Source organism: Neomonachus schauinslandi, chromosome 1 (assembly GCF_002201575.2).
Source record: "Neomonachus schauinslandi chromosome 1, ASM220157v2, whole genome shotgun sequence".
In the NCBI taxonomy this organism is placed as follows: Eukaryota; Metazoa; Chordata; class Mammalia; order Carnivora; family Phocidae; genus Neomonachus; species Neomonachus schauinslandi.
Genome location: NC_058403.1, coordinates 168,881,816 through 168,904,682, shown reverse-complemented (window position 1 = coordinate 168,904,682; position 22,867 = coordinate 168,881,816). Strand labels below are relative to the sequence as shown.

General features: G+C 40.3%; 1 protein-coding gene across 4 annotated transcripts in view; it reads right to left on the bottom strand.

The window, feature by feature from the left end:
• Positions 1-5,648: 5,648 nt before the first annotated feature.
• The window catches only part of SUMF1 (sulfatase modifying factor 1), a 111,072-nt gene continuing 93,853 nt past the window's right edge, over positions 5,649-22,867 (bottom strand). For 3 of the 4 annotated variants that reach the window (XM_021694911.1, XM_021694912.1, XM_044916593.1), the window contains 2 exons: positions 15,515-15,574; positions 5,649-6,767 (listed from right to left, as the gene is read on the bottom strand). In XM_021694911.1, coding sequence (XP_021550586.1) covers positions 6,657-6,767; positions 15,515-15,574 — 171 coding nt within the window. In that variant the 3' untranslated portion in view covers positions 5,649-6,656. The remainder of the gene's footprint in view (positions 6,768-15,514; positions 15,575-22,867) is intronic. The other variant, XM_044916591.1, reaches the window with a different exon arrangement.

Genomic DNA, 22,867 nt, shown 5'->3' with positions numbered 1-22,867 from the left:
CTCCTTTTTTAAATATTGTCAAGAATAATTATGGAATTATAGAATACCTAAGAATATTTTCATTAGTATTAAACCTAGCAGAGGTTCTTTGTGAGGTGGATTCAAGAGAAAAAGCTTAGGGCGCCTGGGTGGCTCAGTCGTTAAGCGTCTGCCTTCGGCTCAGGTCACGATCCCAGGGTCCTGGGATCGAGCCCCACATCGGGCTCCCTGCTCGGCGGGAAGCCTGCTTCTCCCTCTCCCACTCCCCCTGCTTGTGTTCCCTCTCTCGCTGTGTCTCTCTGTCAAATAAATAAATAAAATCTTTATAAAAAAAAAAGAGAGAGAAAAAGCTTAAGAATTATACAATTTATATAGCAATAACCAGATCTCCTTTAATGAGAACTTTATGGAACAGATGAACCATGTAATTTCAGGGTCTTTTCAAATTCAAGTATTAACAGAGATTTGGGGATCAATCATGTCAGTTTTTTTTTTTCCCCAATGTTTGAGGTACAGGTCAATTTCATGCTTTTATATTCAGCCTCCTCGTTCTTTCTTACTACTGGCCCATTATGCTCTCTGTCCTATAGCAGTAACCCCTGGCTGACCAGAACCCTCTGGTAGTACCTCCTTGCTCCTCCACCTTTAATAATCATATTGATAATAGGAACAAGTACCTAGTAAACACCCAAGTACTTTGTGCTAAACGTTATTTTTGCATAATTCCATATCTTTCCACAACTCCAAGAGGTAGGTACTCTTACTATCTCCATTTTACCTGAGAGGACATTACTTGCCTTTAGGTCGCACAGTTAAGTATGTGGTGGGGTATGGATATGATCCCAGACAATCTTATTCCAATGTTCTCCTCACATGATGCTAAACTGCCTTTTAAAGACACTCATTGAGGGGCGACTGGGTGGCTCAGTCGTTAAAGCGTCTGCCTTCGGCTCAGGTCATGATCCCGGGGTCCTGGGATCGAGCCCCACATCGGGCTCCCTACTCCGCGGGAAGCCTGCTTCTCCCTCTCTCATTCCCCCTGCTTGTGTTCCCTCTCTCGCTGTGTCTCTCTCTGTCGAATGGATAAATAAAAAAAATCTTTAAAAAAAAAAAAATAAAGACACTCATTGAAGAGATTAAAGGGACATCCTTCCATGTCACTTAAAAGTAAATAAATACAATTTTATCTGGAGTGTCTGAAGCAGAGAAAAATTGTGGCCTTCAAAAAAGCAACCACAAAGGGCCCTTCCTCGTTAGCACCAAACTAAATGCAGGTGAACCTTTTATCAGTGCCACCTGACAAGGCACGGCTTCTCTCCTTTCCCGATAGTCTGCTAGCTGGCTTCACTTTGCCCTAAGCGTTGATTCAGAGCTTTTAACATTACCCAGTTGAGGTGCCAAACTGACATGTTGGAAAAGAGTTGCTTTCATCAGTCTTCCATTTCCTCAGCAAAGAAAACAGGAGTTTGTCACACACGGCCCAGACCGGGGAGCAGGAGAGCAATCCTATCTGACCTTCAGTTATTCTGAAATGGGATCGCCTTCTTGCCTGACAACTGTGACTAATTCCAAAGGCCCAACCAGGCTTCTCATCATGATTACTTGGGGGCCAACTACCATTTGGGGGCAGATTAGAATCTGAGCTGAAAAATTCCACCCCTTAATGCTAATCCCCTGAGCTTTCCAATCCTAAATAGGGCAAGTTTTGGAAAAGAGCATTTCTCACTTTATAGCCTACCTGAATATGACCTGTAATGATTTTGCTTAATCAAAACAATTAAACTCCTGCTCTCATGGTCTAACTAAACACAAGTGTCAGAGGAAGGAAGAAGTTCTGGCCAGCTGCCAAGGCTCCATCTGAGGCTCTTGGAGTTAATTTCCATGGTGTTTTAAACATTTGAAACAACAAAGGCCAGCTTTCACTAATAGCACAACTGATTCCAGCAAATCTATAAATATAAGGCCTGCTCTAGGGTAGTTTGTATTATAGAGAATTAAGTGTCAATAAATGAAACGAAAACCAAAGGCAAGAAAGAGACATTTCTGCTATTCTCAGATAGGAATCTGCAAACTCGGTAATAAGTGCTAAAGCTAATGGGAACGGACTGTCAGGGGCACATGATTTCAGGTGGGATGGGGTGGGGATGGAGGAGAGGAGCCTCATAAGGCATTCCTATGTAACATGTCCTTGGGCCCAAGCCACTGCCCTTTCTCACACTTGGACATTTGATCTGTATTTTTCAGATAGAAATACATGAGATTTTGTGTTCCACGAAATGAATCAAATTTTCATAATTTAGGTTGAAAAGTGGCACCCCCACAGGCCAAATCTGGCTACAGAAACAATTTATTAGGTCTTCGCTGTTTTTTTTTTTTTCCATCTGAACTGGTTGGCTACATAACTCAAAAAAAAAGACTTCACATGAAAACACAGGTATCCAGCTACACTCAGAAACTGCACAACTGAGCCACCCTCAGTATATTTCTGATACGGCAGCCCCTTTAGAAAGGGCATCACTCACAGTCAGCCTGCATCTTGCCTGTGGCCCTATTCCCATGACAGCCCTGCTCTGTACCTCCTGTTTTTCTCCAAATAGCCAGTCCCCTTATGAGAAATATTGCCAATGGTGCGGTTAGTATTTGTTGGAAGGAAGGGGAGACAAATAAATGCATGCAAAATACCATGTAAAAAAAAATAAATAAATCCCATACCAGTCTCTTTAATTAACTTCCTGAAGTCTCAGAAAACACCGTATTTCCATGTGTTTTTCAAAATACTCCTTTCACTGTCACCTACGGATTTTACCACACGCAACAATTCTATGTGTAGCTTGAAAACATGATCTTTTCTGAAAAGGTGATTAGCAAGAGGACTAGAACTCTGAGATTCTTATGGATCCCAGGCCCACTGCCTTATTTTATGTCAACAACAGATTTCTCAGTAAAGAAAATCTAGGGGAAATAGAATTTACCAACACACTAGTTTGGAGCCACTACTCCACCACACCCCAAATCAATACTAAAATAAATGGCACCTTCCATTTCTTCAGTGTCATAGTGACAACAGAGAGGCTTTGCCCCCCCCCAAAAAAAAGCGGGAGGGAGGAAAAAAATGTCTAAACTAATGGAGATCTGTATTCTATTTTAAGCTGCAGGCTGGACCACACAAAGTCTGAGGCATACACATAATTTGATATTTTCCACGAAGGAAATGTCACACTTGGTCACCACTACCATCACTATCCATACCCCTACCCCCTTCTAATCATGTTTACAAGGCTTAAAATTTTATTTATTCATTTATTTAGACAGAGTTTGAAGGGTGGGGGGAGGAGGGAGGTAAGAGGGATAAAGGGAGAGGGACAGAGAGGATCTCAAGCCGACTCCACGCTGAGCGCAGTGCCTGATGCAGGGCTCGATCTCATGACCTTGAGATCATGACCTGAGCTGAAATCAAGAGTCAGATACTTAACCAACTGAGCCACCCAGGCGCCCCCAATCATGTTTACAAGCCTTTAAAAAAGAAGATATGACTTGCTTCCCACTCAGCTCATCAGGTACAGTCCTGAAAACCAATTAAGATTGTCCAGGAAGGAGAACCAAAGCCAATTTAAGAGCAAACCTCAAATTCCCTTCATCCTTCAATGGGGCAAGAAATAAGAGAAGCCCACGTCTACTATAAGAGCTCCTTAAAAGCAGACAAACCAATCCCAAATTTTCAGTACTGCTACTAGCACATCATCCACGTCATCTGAACTGCTGCCGGAAGTATTTCTGTAGTGCAGAGTAAGTGGCCAGTAAGCAGACAATGGAATACAGTAGAATGTTGCAGTCATGTTGGGGCATATGTAATTCCAAGTGTGCTTTGTGATAACCAGGGATAAACTTCCTTGGAGTTTAAGAGAAAACTAAGAAACATATGATACCTTCAGAAAAAAGCAGTTAAAAATCTCATGAGGTGCAAGCAGGGGTTTATTTGGTGGCTTCAAGAATTGCCGCACCTTCCACCACATGAAGCTCTGTGAAAAGCTGAGGGTGCAGATAAAGCTGTTATGAAGACACTGCCCATACCCCTTAAAAAATAAGTGATGAGGAAGTGCACACCCCGGTCAGATTTTGACTTTAAGATTTACTTATTTAAGGAGGAGGATGAGAGTGAGTAAGGGGAAGGGCAGAGGGAGAGGGAGACAAGCAGACTCCCTGCTGAGCGGGGAGCCCGACCCCAGGACCCGAGATCATGACCTGAGCCAAAATCAAGAGTCAGATGCTCAACCGACTGAGCCACCCAGGCGCCCCCAGATTTTGACTTTTGAAGGGGTCTCTATTAAAAGCAAGTGTCTTCCAGGACTTGTGTCTTGGAGAATGAAGAAGGAACCCCAAGGGTGCAAGGCTGCAAAGGGCTGACTGGCTATGAGGCTGGCTACAGTGTCAATGGAGATTCAATGGAGCTACTGGTGTCATAGGATAGTTATTATTTTTGTTGATGCTCCAGTTACAAAGTTCCGTAAGTTTCGAGTGCTCTGCCGTTCGCCCTATTTTTCCCTTATGTCCCCTATGTTTTGCGTGCAGTTCTGCAGAAGGGGAGGTCTTTCCAGACTTCGTGGATGGCATTAAAGCTAAGGTTATTCCATTGCCATCTGGTTGGTCTGCTCACGTGTCAGGAGGCAACAGTATCAAGTGTAGAGGTCACGGCTGTCTGGAGTTCCGCGCACTTGTTGGTTGGTAACCTAGAAATGTGCTTCTTAAATGAATGGCTTGTTAGGATTTCATCTTAAATGCTTTCCAATATTATGCTGCTGCTAAAAATGCAATTCTGAAGACTAAACCAAAACACACCCCAAAATATTTATGCTATATCACAGTCATTAACAAGAGAAGAATCCAACCATCCACATTAAAAATATAACTATGTTAAAAAAAAAAATACAAGCAGGTGGGAGGTAACAAGTAAAAACAAAAACTGCACTTGAGCAGTGGTGACTTTAAGAATAAAATACCTTATTTTTCACATTAGCTTTTTCAATTAAGCAAATGAATTTTTTGTTTGTTTTGCCTGGAATTTATTATCAGTTGGTGAAAGTTTGTAGGGAAACATTTTGTATCCACAAAATGACAGATTAACAAACATAGCTGAACATCCCAGCAACACCACTGTTTCTCAAGATGAATGTTTTAATGTTAGCAGGCTATGCATCAAAGTAGCAATCAAGTGTTGGCTGAACACTTATGACTATTATCTGACTTAATTTTTGAAAACCAACATAAAGATGAGACATTTCTTTCAAATGACATGCTAGAAATGTCTGAGGGGTCTTCAAGGATCGGGGAATCATGCTGGGCTCCTGATGGCAGGGGCGTCTGGGTGAAAGCCTTCGCTCTAAAACAAGGTGCTTTGCTACACGTGAAGAGCTGTCGGGATTTATAGGACCCCGACCAAGATCACGCCCTTGCCTCTGCCTCATCTACCGAGGCACGAAGAAGCAAGGTTATACTAAGGTTCCTGGCCAAATAGCCTTGCTTTCTGGAATAAAAATTCCCACAAACTGCTCACACATCAAAGTTATCAAGTAGCTAACGGACATGAAAGCTTTATAGCAAATAAAACACATACATACCACAAAGACATTTCTAAAAGAAAACACAGTGGAGGGAAACAAAAGGATACCAGCTTTAGCAGATACCAGTTTATTCAACACAGTGCATGATTCAGAGCATCTGATATTCCACAACCAACAAGATTTCCTACTTCCCTATTATAAAATACTGGACATCCTGAATAGAGTTAATTCAAGGTTCTTGTTCCTCTTCTCTATCTAGAATTAAACAGGTTTCTTCGTGTAGTACACATTTCACATTCACCGAAGGCTTTGGGAAGAGGGGGGAAATAGGGCATATAACCACCCCCCCCGGACCAAAGGCACTTAATGTTAAAAGATAAAGCACAGTAGAGTCACCCCACAGACATTCCTGCGTGTTCAGAGTGCTGAACTTGAACGCACCACCAGGGGCCCACGTGGGATTCATCATAACAATGTAAAAGACACTGATTTCCTTGAAAACACAAAGTGCAGTATGAATATAAAGACTCATCACCGCCACCTTTTCCGCCACCCCATCCTTTTCTCAAAATAATACATAAGAGACCTCTTATTTTACATGATTAGTATCACCCAAGGTTCACACATGGAAAAAAATAGCTAAAAAATCATCTGTCATAAACTCTTACTATGAAATCACAATAGAATCTGATATACGCATAGAATTTGTGAGCTGGAGAAGGCCTCAGAGATCATGCTGTGCATCCCCTCACCAGACAGAGGTCACTGAGGCCCCGGAAGGTCAAGTGTGGGACCCTGAGGACTAGCCCTGGTGGGAGATCCTGGGAAGAACACATGTCTTCTGAAGTTTCACTCAGGGTCTCCTCCACCCCCTTCCTCTGTCAAAGACTCTCCGAAGTAAAGCACAGCAATATTCTCCAGAAATGCACCACACAATAAAGCACATATGCTGACGCAAGTCAGCGATTTGGTCTCGCAAGGCTGTTCCTTTGGCCACTGGGCAGGTATGCAACCCACCTCAGAGTGGGAATTCTTCACTCGAAGTCGTTCAACATTCTGAGGAAAGCCGAGGGCAGGTCAGACACGACTTCTGGGATTTGGGAAGGCTCATCTCGGCTCTTAGCCCGTGGTGGGCTGACGGTCAGCGGCACAGCGGAATCCCAGATTGGAAGCTGAGCTGTCGGGCGTGTTCTGGCTTCGAGCAGCACAGCGATACCTGTAGCAGTAGGACTGGCCCGAGACAGAGAGAAAGGTGAGTATTCTCAGACTCGGTAATAGGCTCTCATCTGTCAGATTCGTGCTGCACCCAAGTACCAGCCATAGGGAAGGCATGCCTACCGGGAGACAGGGCTTCCCCCACAAACACCCCCTCGGCATACTGAGCGTGTAGTTTTGGAAAGGGCCGCACATTCAGAGTTCACCATATAGAATCCAATGTTTACCTTATAAACAGACATAGATATGGTGCAAAGATGTTAGTGCCAGTATTACTTAGAACAGTAAAAAAAACCCAGGTAACAAGCAATGACTACAGATGTTATGCGCATCCACATATGAGATTACTAAGCAACCATTAAAAGTCATGTTTTTATGTAATACTTAATGACATAGGAAATTCTCATGGTACACTGTTAAATGAAAAGTCAGAATACAAAACTGTGTGTGGTATGATCTCAAGCTATATAATTACATATGTCAAAGAAAAAAAAGACTGCAGATTGAAAATGCACCACAATAAAAACAGTAGTTATATTTGAGCAATGGAGTTTCAAATTTCCTCTGATAAGTATGCATTACTTTCATAACTTGAAAAGTTATTTTTACATTTAGAGTATTTGACATTAAACCAAATAATAAAGCTAAATGGCAAATGAGAAAATATTAATTATGAACAACATTAAGATATTATTTAATATTCAACAGAGTGGCAAAAATTAGACAGCAAGCCTAGGAACATAAAGAGTGGGAAAGGCTGTGAAAAACATTTTTTGAAATACATTGCTTTTGGGGGTGCCTGGGTGGCTCAATCGGTTAAGCATCTGACTTTGGCTCAGGTCATGATCTCAGGGTCCTGGGATCGAACCCCACGTCGGGCTCCTGGCTCAGCGTGGAGTCTGCTTCTCCCTCTCTCTCTGCCCCTCCCCTTCTTCATGTGCTCTCTCTTTCTCTCTCAAATAAATAAAATCTTTAAAAAAAAAAAAGAAATACATTGCTTTTGGATTAGCTATAAAGCTATACATTACTGTGTAGGGGATATTTTCTATCTGTTTTATTTTCTAGGCGCAGAGAACACATACATACATGTGCACAAACACACAGACATTGAGCACCTAGCACACTCCAGGGGTGCGAGGAACTGCAAGTACTATTTCACTGGGTCAGAACAGCCCAGAGAAATTAAATGGGTTATCCAAGATGACACACTTATTGAGGGAAGTAGAATTCGAACCCAGCTCTGACAGTGCGCTTGCCTCTGTAGCAAAATTCTATACTCCTAGATGGAAAGACAGGACGTCTCATGCTTCTTTCCCACCCCCAATACACCTGTCCTGCAGGGACATACCTACTTGCATGCGTAAGAAGGCCTAACACTCATCACCGGCCACCTAGTAGGTATTCCTGAATAACCACAGATTACTGCATTTACATCAAAACTTTCCATATTCCAAAAACAACCATGCATGGAACTCTTATATACTAGGATTGTACATGGATCCAAAATAACAGAGAATGAAAATAAAGTAGTTATCCTGTGCGGCATGAGCATTAATGCTGAGATGACCCAGTGAAACTAAAGTCCCTGCCAGGTGGTTAAAGAAACTGCACAAAGAATCATGTAGAGTAACTTTGGGACTCATGAAGGAGAGATCATTTGTGGAGGGAAAAATAGGTCTGCATGGAAGAGCTCGTTTTTATTTTTTCTTAATTCTTATTCTCCTTTTTCTCATAGAAGTTGAGTGTTTCTAATCTTCATAAAAATTATCTCTAAAGCTGCCACAGAAATTGTCTGGAGTACATCCACCATAAAAAGAAAGACATAGTGGTTTGTCTTCTACAGATAGTGAAACAATAGCAACCAATTTTCTCATTTTCCCTGTGGCCATTGAGGAATAGAACATACTACCAATATTCAGGCAGGCAGAGGAAGATGAATAAAAAATAGGCCTGAAATAATAAAAAATAATAAAAAAATTGATGGCATCTGCTATACTACCTGTGCCTGCCCTGCAATGGAAGCTCTGAAGTGACTAGAGGTCACCATGCAGGAGGACGCAGCTGCAGCCTCATCCCAGGGGCCCCTGGGTGGCACAGTCAGTTAAGCGTCCGACTCTTGCTTTCAGGGCAGGTCACGATCTCGTGGGTCATGAGATCGAGCCCCACGTCAGCCTCCACGCTCGGCAGGGAGTCTGCTTGAGATTCTCTCCCTCTGCCCCTCACCCAACTCGTGCACTCGCGCAAGCGTGCTCTCTTTCTGTCTCTCAAATAAATAAATAAATCTTAAGAAAAAAAAAAAGAAGCCTCATCCCACATAGGCCCTACTCACCCAGCTGCTATGAAGCAATAGTGCTCTGGTATTTCTAGACTCAAACTCCAGTGGATAATCCAGGGTCCCATGCTACAAATGGAAATCGTGACAACCACTGTGCTAATTTACTCACCAGAAAGAGCAAAATCCAAGACTCCTTAGCTATTTAACCATAGGCAAAGCCTTTCTGAATCTGTTCCCTTGTCGATGATATAGGGCTATTAATGAAATAATGTCAAAATGCTTCATCTTGTCTTTACATAAAAAAAAGTAAAGCACTGGACACGTGGAAGTTATTATAACTGTCACTTTATTAATGAACACAACAGGGGCGACTGGGTGGCTCAGTTCGTTAAGCATCTGCCTTCAGCTCAGGTCATGATCTTAAGGTCCTGAGATAGAGCCCCATGTCCAGCCAGCTCAGCAGCGAGTCTGCTTCTCCCTCTCCCTCTGCCCTTCTCCTTGCCTGTGTGCGTGCTCTCTCTCAAATAAATAAATAAAATCTTTAAATGAACACAACACTCTTAATTATAGAAACTAACGTTGACTGTCTTACCTGACTTTTGGGGGGTTAATCTGCTTCCTCACTAAAACAAAAGCATTAGCCAGCTTCTCCACCAGTCTTAAATAGCTTCTGCTGGAAAGATAATACTGCCAGTATCTGAATGCGGATTTACAGTTGACCCTTGCACAACATGGGTCTGAACTGCACTAGGTCCGTTTACCTGCATTTTTTAAAAAAACATAGTATAGTACTGTAAACGTATTTCCTCTTCTCCTTATAATTTTCTTAACATCTTCTTTTCTATAGCTTACTTTATTACAAGAATACAGTATATAATACATGTAACATACAAAATAGTGTAATCAGCTGTTTATGTTATCGATAAGGCTTACAGTCATCAGGAGGTTATCAGAAAAGTTTTGGGGGAGTTAAAAGTTTTATGTGGATATCTGATTGCGTGGGGGATTGGCGCCCCTACCCGCTGCGCTGTTCAAGGGCCAACCGTACATTTGCTACCTACATGCAGAAGTTACTTGCTATATAAATGGGAAAGATGAAGAATATCTCTGGTAACTAAGGCATAGGACTAAGGTCTTTGTTGGATGGCATATTTCTATATGCAACTTGTCTCTCAAATTACATAAAAAACTATTTTAAAATAAGATACTGCTCATATGCCACAAAATTCAGACTGTAACAATTCTGACAAACGATGCCCAACTGAAAGACTGTATTCAGAAGGACTGTGAGGAGGCTGTGACGTAAGACAGTAGGAAAGAGATCCGAAATGTAGAAGAGATTTTTGCCATAGCCATATCTGAAGACCTTGGCACACAGAAAATAATTCCATTATGGGGGGGGAAAGAAATAAAAGTGCACTAATAAATGTGGGTAAAATACTACTGACAGCTTACTTAGGAAGCAGGATAAGTGCTTTTTATTGTCATTTTTATGTTTATTATTTATTTTCTAATTTTTATGCAATGAATTTTTTTTGGCAAAAGAATAAAAGCTTAAAATCAGTGACAACAAAAACAGCTAGTCCTTTATGACATCACAGCAGTCCCTATAACCTTCCATTAACCTAAATGACTGTGTAGAACTAAACCCTAAAAAAGCAAGTCTCATCATAAGTTAAAGGGTAGGAGGTCAGGACCACCATAAGAGAGTGAATTCACATCATCATTCCATTTCAAATGAACTCATTCACTCAGCAAACATTTATTAATAAGTAGTTCATTTTCAATTCCGATAATGGGCAACTAATAGAACACATAATTAAAGAGGAAAATGGCCTGATTTTAAATGTCCTCATTGCTTTTTCTTTTTTTCCAGCTCTACTTTTAGCACCAAAAATGGTTATTAATTATGTTAGGTCTTTGAGTGGCTGAAATATGGGTCATTTTACTAATTAAGGACAGAGGTAGTGGTAAGGACCCACTTTAGCCCTTTTTCATCAAAATGGATAATTACCGTGTGAAACTAATCTCAATACCTACACTAAGAAAGTGATCCTGGACTCAGGAACAATCCATTTAAGATAATGACTTACCAGCCTTGGGGCTCTGAAGTCAAGTGGAACAGCAATATGGTTTTTATGAGAAGAAGACTTTCAGGGATAAAGGGAAGGTTTAAAGAAAGTGTAGCTCATTATAAAAAAAATCATTATATGTAATCACACAGCAGAACCCTGGTCTCTCGATTTCACACCCATTGCTCTTGCCATCGACACGAGATCAACTCCTTTCTTAGTAATCTTGGTGTAAAATGGAAGGAGGGTGAGGATTTCCTCCATTTCATGGGTTGGGTTAAAGACCCCACAGAGATTAGTCTAACAACATTCAAGAACAACAGCTAGTATTTCTTGAGTACTTACTGTATGAAATGTTCTAAGAAATTCACATGTATTAAATGTATTAATTCACTTAATCCTCCCAATAATCATCCGAGGTAGGTATTAGCATCTGCATTGTATACACAGAAAAAAACTGAGGCACAGAGATGCTAATAGTGTGCCAAGGGTCACCTTCTATAAGCAGTGGATCCACGACTACAGCCTTTTCAATCCCATTTAAGAGTCTGGGCCTTTAACCCAACACCATGTTTTCTCACAGTTTTTCTTTCTGTGCTCTCATTATTGAAGCTGTACTTTGGATGGACTTTCAATAAGGTACGAATAATCATCAGAGCTTATGTTAGTCATGCAAGCTAGCCCTGGTACATGATCAAAAGTTAAGTCACCTTCTAAGCAAGGTGATTTTTTTCAAAATGAATTACATTTTTTTCTTTATATTGATTTCCTTTCTTTTGCTGATTTTCACCTATGCCATAAGAATCATTTCAAGGATTCTGCCTCTCTAGTTAGTTCATTAGTTGACTCTTTATTGAAAAGGGAAGGGGGAAAACAATCTAATTATAATAAATGCAATGGTTAATGATGATGGTACTAGTAGTATATACTTTATGCTTATATACTTTGGTCCATTCATTCCTCCTAAGAACCTTACAGGAGGTGCAATTATGGTGTGCATTTTACAAATGTAAAAACTGAGGCTTAGAAAGGTTAAGTAAGAAAGGTAACAGACTAGCAAGGAGAAGTTATAGAACTCCAACCCAGATCTAATTTCAGAGTCCACAACTCAGTAATTTAATTATAGCTGCCACTCTTAATCTAGTGAAAAGGGTAAGTGCTCTGAAAGTAATTCACAGCCAACACTGTATTGTTTTCTTGATATCACTGAAATACCAGCCTGATGTTAAATACCTACATCATCTACAATTAACTTAATGAAGATCCTGGAGCTAATTTTTTTTCTGGGAAATCCTATGGATCCCACTCTGTTTTATTACTCTGCTATTCTCTCTTCTGGAATACTCTCTTCATCATTCTGAACATGACTAAATTAAAACTTACCTTTCAAGTATATAGAAAAGCTCTATATGAATATAAGCTTAATATAAGCTCTAAATGAACCCCTAAAATTTTAAAACAAAGAGTTTTAGCTAATAAGCCAAAGGACAGAAAATGGAGTGATAAAATATGCTTAACTAAAGAAGTCAGAGAAAAGGACAAAGAACAGATGAGACAAAAAAAGACTACAAATATCAAGATGGCAAATTTAAACTCAGCAAGATCAATAACCACATTAAATGTAAATGGTACAAACAGCCAATGAAAAGGCAGAGATTATGCCAATAAATTCAACAACTCAGTTAAAATGGACAAATTACTTAAAAGGCACAAACTCCCAGAGCTTAATCAAGAAGAAAGAGATAATCTGCATAACCCTGCCACTGTTAACCAAATTAAATTTATGGTTACTACTCTACTCCTAAATGGTTTCCTTGGGGGAATTCTATCAAGCATTTAAGGAAGAAATACTGCATTCTACATGAACTGTTCCAGAAAATTCAAGATGAGGGAATATTTCCCAACTTCAATATCTAAACCCAGCAATACAATGATACCAAAACCAGACAAGAAAACAACAGACCAATAAGCACCAGGAGGGTACATGCAAAAATGCTCAATATTTTTTTTTTTTTTTTTAAAGATTTTATTTATTTATTTGACAGAGAAAGACACAGCGAGAGAGGGAACACAAACGGGGAGTGGGAGAGGGAGAAGCAGACTCCCCGCCGAGCAGGGAGCCCGACGCGGGACTCGATCCCGGGACTCCAGGATCATGACCCGAGCCGAAGGCAGTCGCTCAACCAACTGAGCCACCCAGGCGCCCCAAAAATGCTCAATATTTTAACAAACTGAATCCAAAACATATAAAAAGGATAATACATCATAATTAAGTAAGCACAGTCTAGGAATTTGACAATGGGTGGCAAACATGGTTTAACATTTGAAAACTAAAAATTTATGAGCATAATTTACCATATTGACAGACTGAAAAAGAAAAACCATACAAACATCTCAATAGCTGCAGAAAAGGCATCCAGAAAAATTTACATCCATTTCTGATAAAAACTCTCAAAAAGCTAGGAAGGAAACTTCCTTGAACTTATAAAGAACATCTCCAAAAACACTACAGCTAATACACCTAACTTTGAAAAGTTGAATGTTTAACCCCTTATGATCAAAAATGAGGTAAGAATGTCTGTTCATACCATGCATATTCAATACTATATTAGAGGTTCTAGCCAATGCAATAGAACAAGAAAAAGTAATGAAAAAGATTTTAAAAGAATTGTCTATATTCATAGATGATATACCCACCAATGTAGAAAAACTAAAAGAATCTACAAAAACATTATTAGTATAGCTGAGTTTAAGAAAGTTGCAGAACACAAAATAAACCAATTATACCATGTAAGTGTATTTATTAAAAACATATATTAGATTAAAAGATATTTTAAAAGAATAAGCTGGGAAGCTTATAAAAATACAGATTTAAAATAAGCAAAAAATATGAAATGTTAAAGTAAACACATTCATATGCACAGCAATGGAATACTTTTAGTGTTCATGCTTAAAAATGTTTTTTTACAAGCATCATTTTCTCTATTTTATTGAGGGAAAATCTTCTGGTCCTCAAATCTTGCAGAGTAAATGGATTCTCAATTTTTAAAAGTGTCATATGTCACAAACACAACTGGTGGTAATTAAGGTTGTGAGATACTATTCTGCAAAGAGAAATTTTGTTTTTCATGGAAGTCTATTTCCCTAGCAAAAGAATTCAGATACACTTGTAGTCACAGCTTGAATGAAAGAAAAAATCGGGAACTAAAGACTGATATGTATGTGAACATTTAAAAGTACCAGGATGACCTAGGGCAGTGCTTTTAATTTCAAATTAAAATTAGAATTGTAAAGATAAATTTGCCTACATCTTGTCATAAATGTAGGTTTAAAGCATAAAGTAAACTCAAATATGAACTTCCACTTAAATAACTGGATTAAAATTTTAAAGAAATACAGAAGATACACATACACACAATCTACAGAGATTCTCTTTAGACTAGTGGTTTCCAAGCTTTGCAGTATGTTTTCATCCCCCTGAGACCTTTAAAATCCTGATGCCCAGGCCACACTCCAGAGAAATCAAAATGAGCTGAGTGGGGGAATATGCATCAGTCTTTTTTACAGATCCCAGATGATTCTAATGTGCAATAAAGTTTGAGAACCACTGTGTTAAGGTAAAATTTGATAATACACCCATTGTCAAATTAGTCATTTAATTTGGAGCCCTTATAGGTTGTTTTAAGTCTCTAACTGCCTGGACTAACTGAATTACCATGGAAAACTTCTTGTAATAACCATCTGCAAAATGCCATCTTTGCATAGGGACAGAAAGAAGCTGAAGTGTTGGAGATACTAAAAATACATGATTTAAAGAAAAAAGGGAGAGGTGGTATTCAATTTCCAAACTCCTCAAAAATTTTACTCATGAAACACCAACTCACACTGATTACCCAAGAACAAACAGTTCTGACGCTGAAATCATAGCCCAAAGAGCAGAAACTCTCTCTGAGATTGATGCTTATTTCACAAAGCACATACATTATACCTAGAACATTTGTGATGTTTCCATTCCAGTACACTACAATCCACCCTCCATTTCCAACTCTCACCTTAATCTCAACAGAGGATCCCAAAATTTATAGAAGTTTCAAATAAATGAAGGGTATACTTCCAGGCAGACATGCTGGAAATAGTATATTGCCCACCCTCGTTCATGGGACAATAAAGTTCTCTCAATGGGTCAAGATTCAACAGATGGAAATTAGTTAACAATAGATTATTCACAACCTCTGCTTCTTTTCCCCATGCCTGTATCCAAATCTGAAATGAGTATTATTATTATTATTTTTTTACTTTGATGAGAATAGGTATGTATTAGCAGAAGTGGATGGGACATTTTAGGGCTAAGGTTTACAGTGGATCTATTAACCTATTGTTAGTACACCAATGCAGAGTTTAATGACTTGGCTTACCTTATGGCACATGTAGGATCCACCTTTCTTCACCCGGTCTTTTCCAGAAGGGGGGCCTTTCTGTGGATGAAGAGAACACATCAGTCCAGAAAGCACAGATGTTCCTCATCGACTGGCAGAGTTTGTTTTAGTCCAACCAGCTCTTCACAGCTGCCTCAACTCTTCACATGCTTTTCTGCCCCGGGCCCTGAATCTGCACCCACGCACCCTTCCAAATGCCCACCTCTCCAAATCCTACCCACCCTCTAAGGTCCGGCTTAGGTTCCCACTTTGGTGAAATCTTTGTGACTATAGCAAACAATTCCCCCTTCTAAGCCCCCGTAATAGCATTTCTCACCTAGGTGACTAATAAGCTGCTTGGCAGCATCTCCTAGAGCACCTTCTCATGCTGATATGCAAATTTATCCTGCCTAACAACTGGCTTGTTTAAGTGGACTAGCTAGCCTTCTGAATTATGTTTTTATAATCTTACTGTGCAACACCTAATAAACCCTTTGCTGACTGAAGGACTTTGCTTTTCATCTTTTAAAAAAAATTTTAGGTCAGGTTTATTGAGGTATAATTTACATACAGTAAACTTTAACCTTTTTAATCCTTTTTAAATGCACATATCTGGTGAGTTTTGACAAACGTATAGGTATGTAACCACTACCACAATCAAGATACAGAACACAGTTTATCTTTTTCAAAATGATTTATATAGTGCTACCATGAGCCAAGCATGGATGCAAATATTAACCCATGTAATCTCTATAACTTTTTTTTTTTTTTTAAGATTTTATTTTTAAGTAATCCCTACATCCAGCATGGGGCCGGAACTCACAACCCCGAGATCAAGAGTTCCATGCTCCACCCACTGAGCCAGCCAGGCGCCCCTCTCCATACCAACTTCTGAAGTAAGATAAGCAAGTGGCAGAATAAGGATGGATGCACACCCAGGCAGCCTGGCTCCAGTCCATTTGATGCTCTCCGTTTAGAGACCAGGAATGTAGGAAATTGGGCAATGCCTACAAGGGGGGCAAGAAGCAAGAGTTGCTACCACTGTAGGGAAAACTGAAGCCTGAATCAGCCAGCCACGAGGTAAGACTATTTTTTCTAGGAAGGGCTTTGGATAAAAGTGCACTGGAAATGAACATCCTAAAACTTTAGTTGCCAGCATAAGGGCCTCAACATCAGATGAGTCATGCAAAGAACATGTGAGAAGTACCAATAACCTCCTACAAACCAGAACCACATATGGGAAGTTTAGGGGCTTACATTTTTTTTGCTTTTCCTTTGTTAGGCAAAAAGTCAATTAATCATGTAGCTGCCTGCTTTTTGTCTACTGAAAACGAGACAAGGTCGAACAATGCCGCTTATCTTAGTTTTCCTTTTCTTGTCAACTACCTAGAGTCAAGGGCTCAGACATAAGTGGCAGAAGTTAAAAGAACCATGTTTTCTCCAAGCTTGGCTAACATACTGACCTGCAAATGTCAACTATGTGGGCAGAAGTTCACGTTCTCTAAGCACTTCCAGGTACTTAGAAAGGGTCACAGCCCACGCCCCTGGCTATTCTTCATTTCACAGCAGGGCCCCAGTATTTCCATGGCCTTAAATGCTTAATGCCATGCTAATAAACTTTTAGCAGTTAGAAATGGGCAAACTATAAATGAGAAAACTACCTGTGAAAATAAGGACTGCCAGCGCAGCCTTCTTCCCAGGAGTGTCTGGAACCTGACAGACATTGCATCAGAATCTGCTGGGTGTGTTTATTATCCTAGAGAAGTATGAAGCTGAAAGGAACACATTGCTATCTGTGGAGTTATCCCACATAATGGCCAATGTCTCCTACATGGAATTTCTTGCTGAGGAGTTTTTGCCGTACCACTGCTTCCCTCAGGTGGCTCTCCGCGTGCTGCGTCACGATGCACCAAATGACAGCTTACATTCTGACCGAAGTATCTGATATCATGCAAGATTAAATTCTTTTGTCAGGTTACATCAAAGGACAAGAAGGAGCTGATTTGCCAATAAGAACGAGCGAGAACAAAATCATTCCCTTTCATCACCGTCTCCGATGAACTAAGCCTGCAGTCAATAAATACGACACTTATCAAAGGGACACAAACACTACTGAAAGTCACCCTGTACTGACACAACCACAGCAATTAATACTGTCCTCGATTTAGGTGACTGCTCAGATGATTCTTTTTTTTTTTTTAAAGATTTTATTTATTTGACAGAGAGAGAGACACAGTGAGAGAGAGAACACAAATGGGGAGTGGGAGAGGGAGAAGCAGGCTTCCCGCTGAGCAGGGAGCCCGATGTGGGGCTCGATCCCAGGACCCTGGGACCATGACCTGAGCCGAAGGCAGACACTTAACGACTGAGCCACCCAGGCGCCCCTGCTCAGACGATTCTTACAAATAAAACTATTTTTGCCAGAAAACAACATGAGGTAGGATTAGCTGTAACTGTTTGAAATGCTCACCACTTTGCAAAACCAACCAACCAAAACAAACAAAAAAAACCCACAGAAAAATTACTAGGAGGGTTGTAGCAGTTTGAATAGTGTCCCCCCAAAACTCACATTCACTTAGAGCCTCAGAATGTGAACTTATTTAGAAATAGGGACTTTGCAGATTTGTAATTTTTGTAATTTGTTAAGATGATGTCATACAGTATAATGATGAACCCTAAAAGTGCAATGACTGGTGTCCTTGTCACAGGAGGACAGGACACAGAGAGACACGCAGAGGAGGCCATGTGAAGATGGAGGCGGAGACTGGCATGATACAGCTACAAGCTGAGGATTCCTAGGACCTGCTAGAAGCTAAGAAAAGGCAAGGAAGGGATCTCCCCTAGAGATGCCAGAGGGAGGACAGCCCTGCCAGAACCTTGATATCAGCCTTCTAGACCCCAGATTGTGAGAATAAATGTCTGTTGTTTCAACCACCAAGTTTGTGGTGACTTGTTACGGCAGCCCTAGGACACCAATACAAAGGGGAAATGTCCTCATTTCTATTTGTCAAAGAAAGGATCGATACATCAAGATTCAAATTGTCTCTCAAGTTTGTGAGTGCAGGTTAAAACCACTTAGGAAGCTACGAACACTAGTGTCTGAATGCGTCATCTTTCTGCCTATTACCCCTCACGAGAACAGAGGCTGCGGGGCTCCAGCACCTCTACCACCTATATTAAAAATCTAAGTAAAAAACCACACTGAACACAGGGACTCCACCCAGAAACAGACAAGGACCCATGTGAATGTTATCTCCAAAGGGACTACTACCCATAGCCACTCTACTCCCAGATACCAAAATACGAACGTCTCTAATGCTTGGATGACTGCAAAAAATAGAAAAAAAACAAACAAAAAAATGCGATTTTCTAAATGTCTGCCCCAGTGATCTCAAAAGGCCAAGATGCAGCTAAAGTTGTCAGGAAAAGAGATAAATAAGCAACGCTGAGTGTTAGTGCAGGGAAATATACCCTCATTTAAAACACCTGGGAAGACATAAAAGTCGTCAACAATGAAAAACCCACAGGACCCTCATCAGTAAGACAGGCTTGTTGAATGAAAAATAAGCCGGCAGGAAGGAGGGTGGCCAGCCTGCTCAAAGCTGCCAGGATGTATTTCAAAGGAGCAATAACAATGACATTTTGTGCAGTAAAGAGGGACACTACCCTTCCCCTCCTTTGCATACCCAACACGATGACAAGGAAAGCAACAAAAGGGACTGAGAATCTGACAAAATGTCATCAGTCAGCAAAGAGTCAAAAAGCACTACTGTTAAACATGCTGTCTGATACACTCACTCTGCAGTGTGGAATACTATGCAGCTGTTAAAAAGAATGAGGCACATTAAAGAAAACACAAGGCACTTCTGTCAGAGTATATTACACTATCATTTTTGCTTAGAAGATAACAAGGAATCAAGGATTTAGTCTGCTTTTCTTTTTTTCTTTATTTTTTATTTTTTTATTTATTTATATTTTTTTTATTTATTTGAGACAGAGAGAATGAGAGACAGAGAGCACGAGAGGGAGGAGGGTCAGAGGGAGAAGCAGACCCCCTGCTGAGCAGGGAGCCCGATGCGGGACTCGGTCCCGGGAATCCAGGATCATGACCTGAGCTGAAGACAGTCGCTTAACCAACTGAGCCACCCAGGCGCCCCTTACTCTGCTTTTCTTATACAGTGTGTCCCAGTGGGGAGTTGGTTACCTGGAGCGAGCGTCTGGCCCTGGGGCACAGGAGGGCGCCTTGTGGGCCACTCCTCATGTAACGCACTCAACCACGTTTTCATTCTCATTCAGTTTGATGCACTGTTTGATTTACCTCGGAGCTTGCCCTGTGACCCAGGGATTATTTAGAAATGTGTTGTTACTTTCCAAGTGTTCGGAGATTTTCCTAATTTATTTCTGTTATTGATTTCCAGTATGACTCCACTGTGATTGGAGAGCATACTCTATATGACTACAACATTTAAAAATGTACTGAGGGGCGCCTGGGTGGCTCAGTTGGTTAAGCGACTGCCTTCGGCTCAGGTCATGATCCTGGAGTCCCAGGATCGAGTCCCGCATCGGGCTCCTTGCTCAGCAGGGAGTCTGCTTCTCCCTCTGACCCTCCCCCCCTCATGCTCTCTCTCTCGCTATCTCATTCTCTCTCAAATAAATAAATAAAATCTAAAAAAATAAAAATAAAAAATAAAAATGTACTGAGGTTTATTTGATGATATAGGATTTGGTCTTTGGTATATGTTCCATGAGTTCTTGAAGGGATATTCTGCTCTTGTCGGTTAGATCCTCTTCATTGATGGTATCACTGAGTTCTCTTCTATCCTTGCTGATCGTCTATGTAATTATACTGTCAATTGTTGACAAAGGGGTGTGAAAGTTTCCAACTACAATTGTGGATTGGTCTATTTCTCCTTTGAATTCTTTGTTAAATTAGTTTTTGCATCATATGTCTCAGCTGTATTCATTGGTGCATGTATATTTAGTATTACTATGTCATTTTGTTGGATTAACCATTTTATCATTACAGAATGTCCTTCCCTGACTCTGTCAAATTGCTTTGCTTCAAAGTCTGCCTTATATGATATTAATATAGCCATGCCTACTTTCTTTTGAGTAATGTTTGTATAATATCTCTTTTCCCATCATTGTTTTCAATCCACTTACATCATTATATTTGAAAAGAGTTTTGGTAGACAGGATATAGTTAGGTTTTATTTTTAATCCACATGGCCAATCTATCTTTTAATTGATATACTTAGAGCATGTGCTTTTAAAGAAATTATTGATATGTTGGGGCTTAAGTCTGCCATTTTTTAAAAATTTTATTTTACTATGTTAGTCACCATACATTACATCATTAGTTTTTGATGTAGTGTTTCATGATTCATTGTTTGCATATAACACCCAGTGATCCATGCAATACGTGCCCTCCTTAATACCGATCAGCCGGCTAACCCATCCCCCCCACCCCTCTCCCCTCTAAAACCCTCAGTTTGTTTCTTAGAGTACATTGTCTCTCATGGTTCATCTCCCCCTCCGACTTCCCCCCTTCATTTTTCCCTTCCACCTTCCTCTTCCTCTTCTTCTTCTTCTTCTTTTTTTAACATATAATGTATTATTTGTTTCAGGGGAACAGGTCTGTGATTCATCAGTCTTACACAATTTACAGCGCTCACCATAGCACATACCTCTCCAATGTCCATCACCCAGCCACCCCATCCCTCCCACCCCCCAACACTCCAGCAACCATCACTTTGTTTCCTGAGATTAAGAGTCTCATAGTTTGTCTCTGTCTCTGGTTTCATCTTGTTTCATTTTTAACTCCCTTCCCCTGTGATCCTGTCTTGTTTCTCAAATTCCTCATATCAGTGAGATCAAATGATACTTATCTTTCTCTGATTGACTTATTTTGCTTAGCATAATAGCCTCTAGTTCCATCCAAGTCATTGCAAATGGCAAGATTTCATATTTTTTGATGGCTGCATAATATTCCCTTGTGTACATATATACCACATCTTCTTTATCCATTCATCTGTTGATGACATCTAGGTTCTTTCGATAGTTTGGCTATTGTGGACAATGCTGCTATAAACATTGGGGTGCACATACCCCTTCGGATCCTTACATTTGTATCCTGGGGGTAAATACCCAGTACTGCAATTGCTGGGTTGTAGGGTAGCTCTATTTCCAACTTTTTCAGGAAACTCCATACTATTTTTCGGACTGGCTGCACCAGCTTGCATTTCCACCAACAGTGTAGGAGAGTTCCCCTTTCTCCGCAACCTCGCCAACATCTGTCGTTTCCTGACTTGTTAATTTTAGCCATTCTGACTGATGTGAGGTGGTATCTCACTGAGGTTTTGATTTGTATTTCCCTGATGCCGAGTGATGTTGAACAGTTTTTCATTTCTCTGTTGGCCATTTGGATGTCTTCTTTGCAGAAATGTCTCTTCATGTCTTCTGCCCATTTCTTGATTGGATTCTTTGTTATTTGGGTGTTGAGTATGATGAGTTCTTTATAGATGTGGATACACCCCTTTATCTGATATGTCATTTGCAAATACCTTCTCCCATTCTGTCGGTTGTCTTTTGGTTTTGTTGACTGTTTCCTTTGCTGTGCAAAAGCTTTTTATCTTGATGAAGTCCCAATAGTTCATTTTTGCCCTTGCTTCCCTTGACTTTGGCAATGTGTCTAGGAAGAAGTTACTGCGGCTGAGGTCGAAGAGGTTGCTGCCTGTGTTCTCCTCTAGGATTTTGATGGATTCCTGTCTCACATTGAGGTCTTTCATCCATTTTGAGTCTATTTTTGTGCGTGGTGTAAGAAAATGATCCAGTTTCATTCTTCTGCATGTGGCTCTCCAGTTTTCCCAACACCATTTGTTGAAGAGACTGTCTTTTTTCCATTGGACATTCTTTCCTGCTTTGTTGAAGACTAGTTGACCACAGAGTTGAGGGTCCATTTCTGGGCTCTCTATTCTGTTCCATTGATCTATGTGTCTGTTTTTGTGCCAGTACCATACTGTCTTGATGATAACAGCTTTGTAATAGAGCTAGAAGTCTGGCATTGTGATGCCCCCAGCTTTGGTTTTCTTTTTCAACATTCCTCTGGCTATTCGGGGTCTTTTCTGGTTCCATACAAATTTTAGGATTACTTGTTCCATTTCTTTGAAAAAAGTGGATGGTATTTTGATAGGGATTGCCTTAAATGTGTAGATTGCTCTAGGTAGCATTGACATTTTCACAATATTTGTTCTTCCAATCCATGAGCATGGAATGTTTTTCCATTTCTTTGTGTCTTCCTCAATTTCTTTCATGAGTATTCTATAGTTTTCTGAGTACAGATTCTTTGCCACT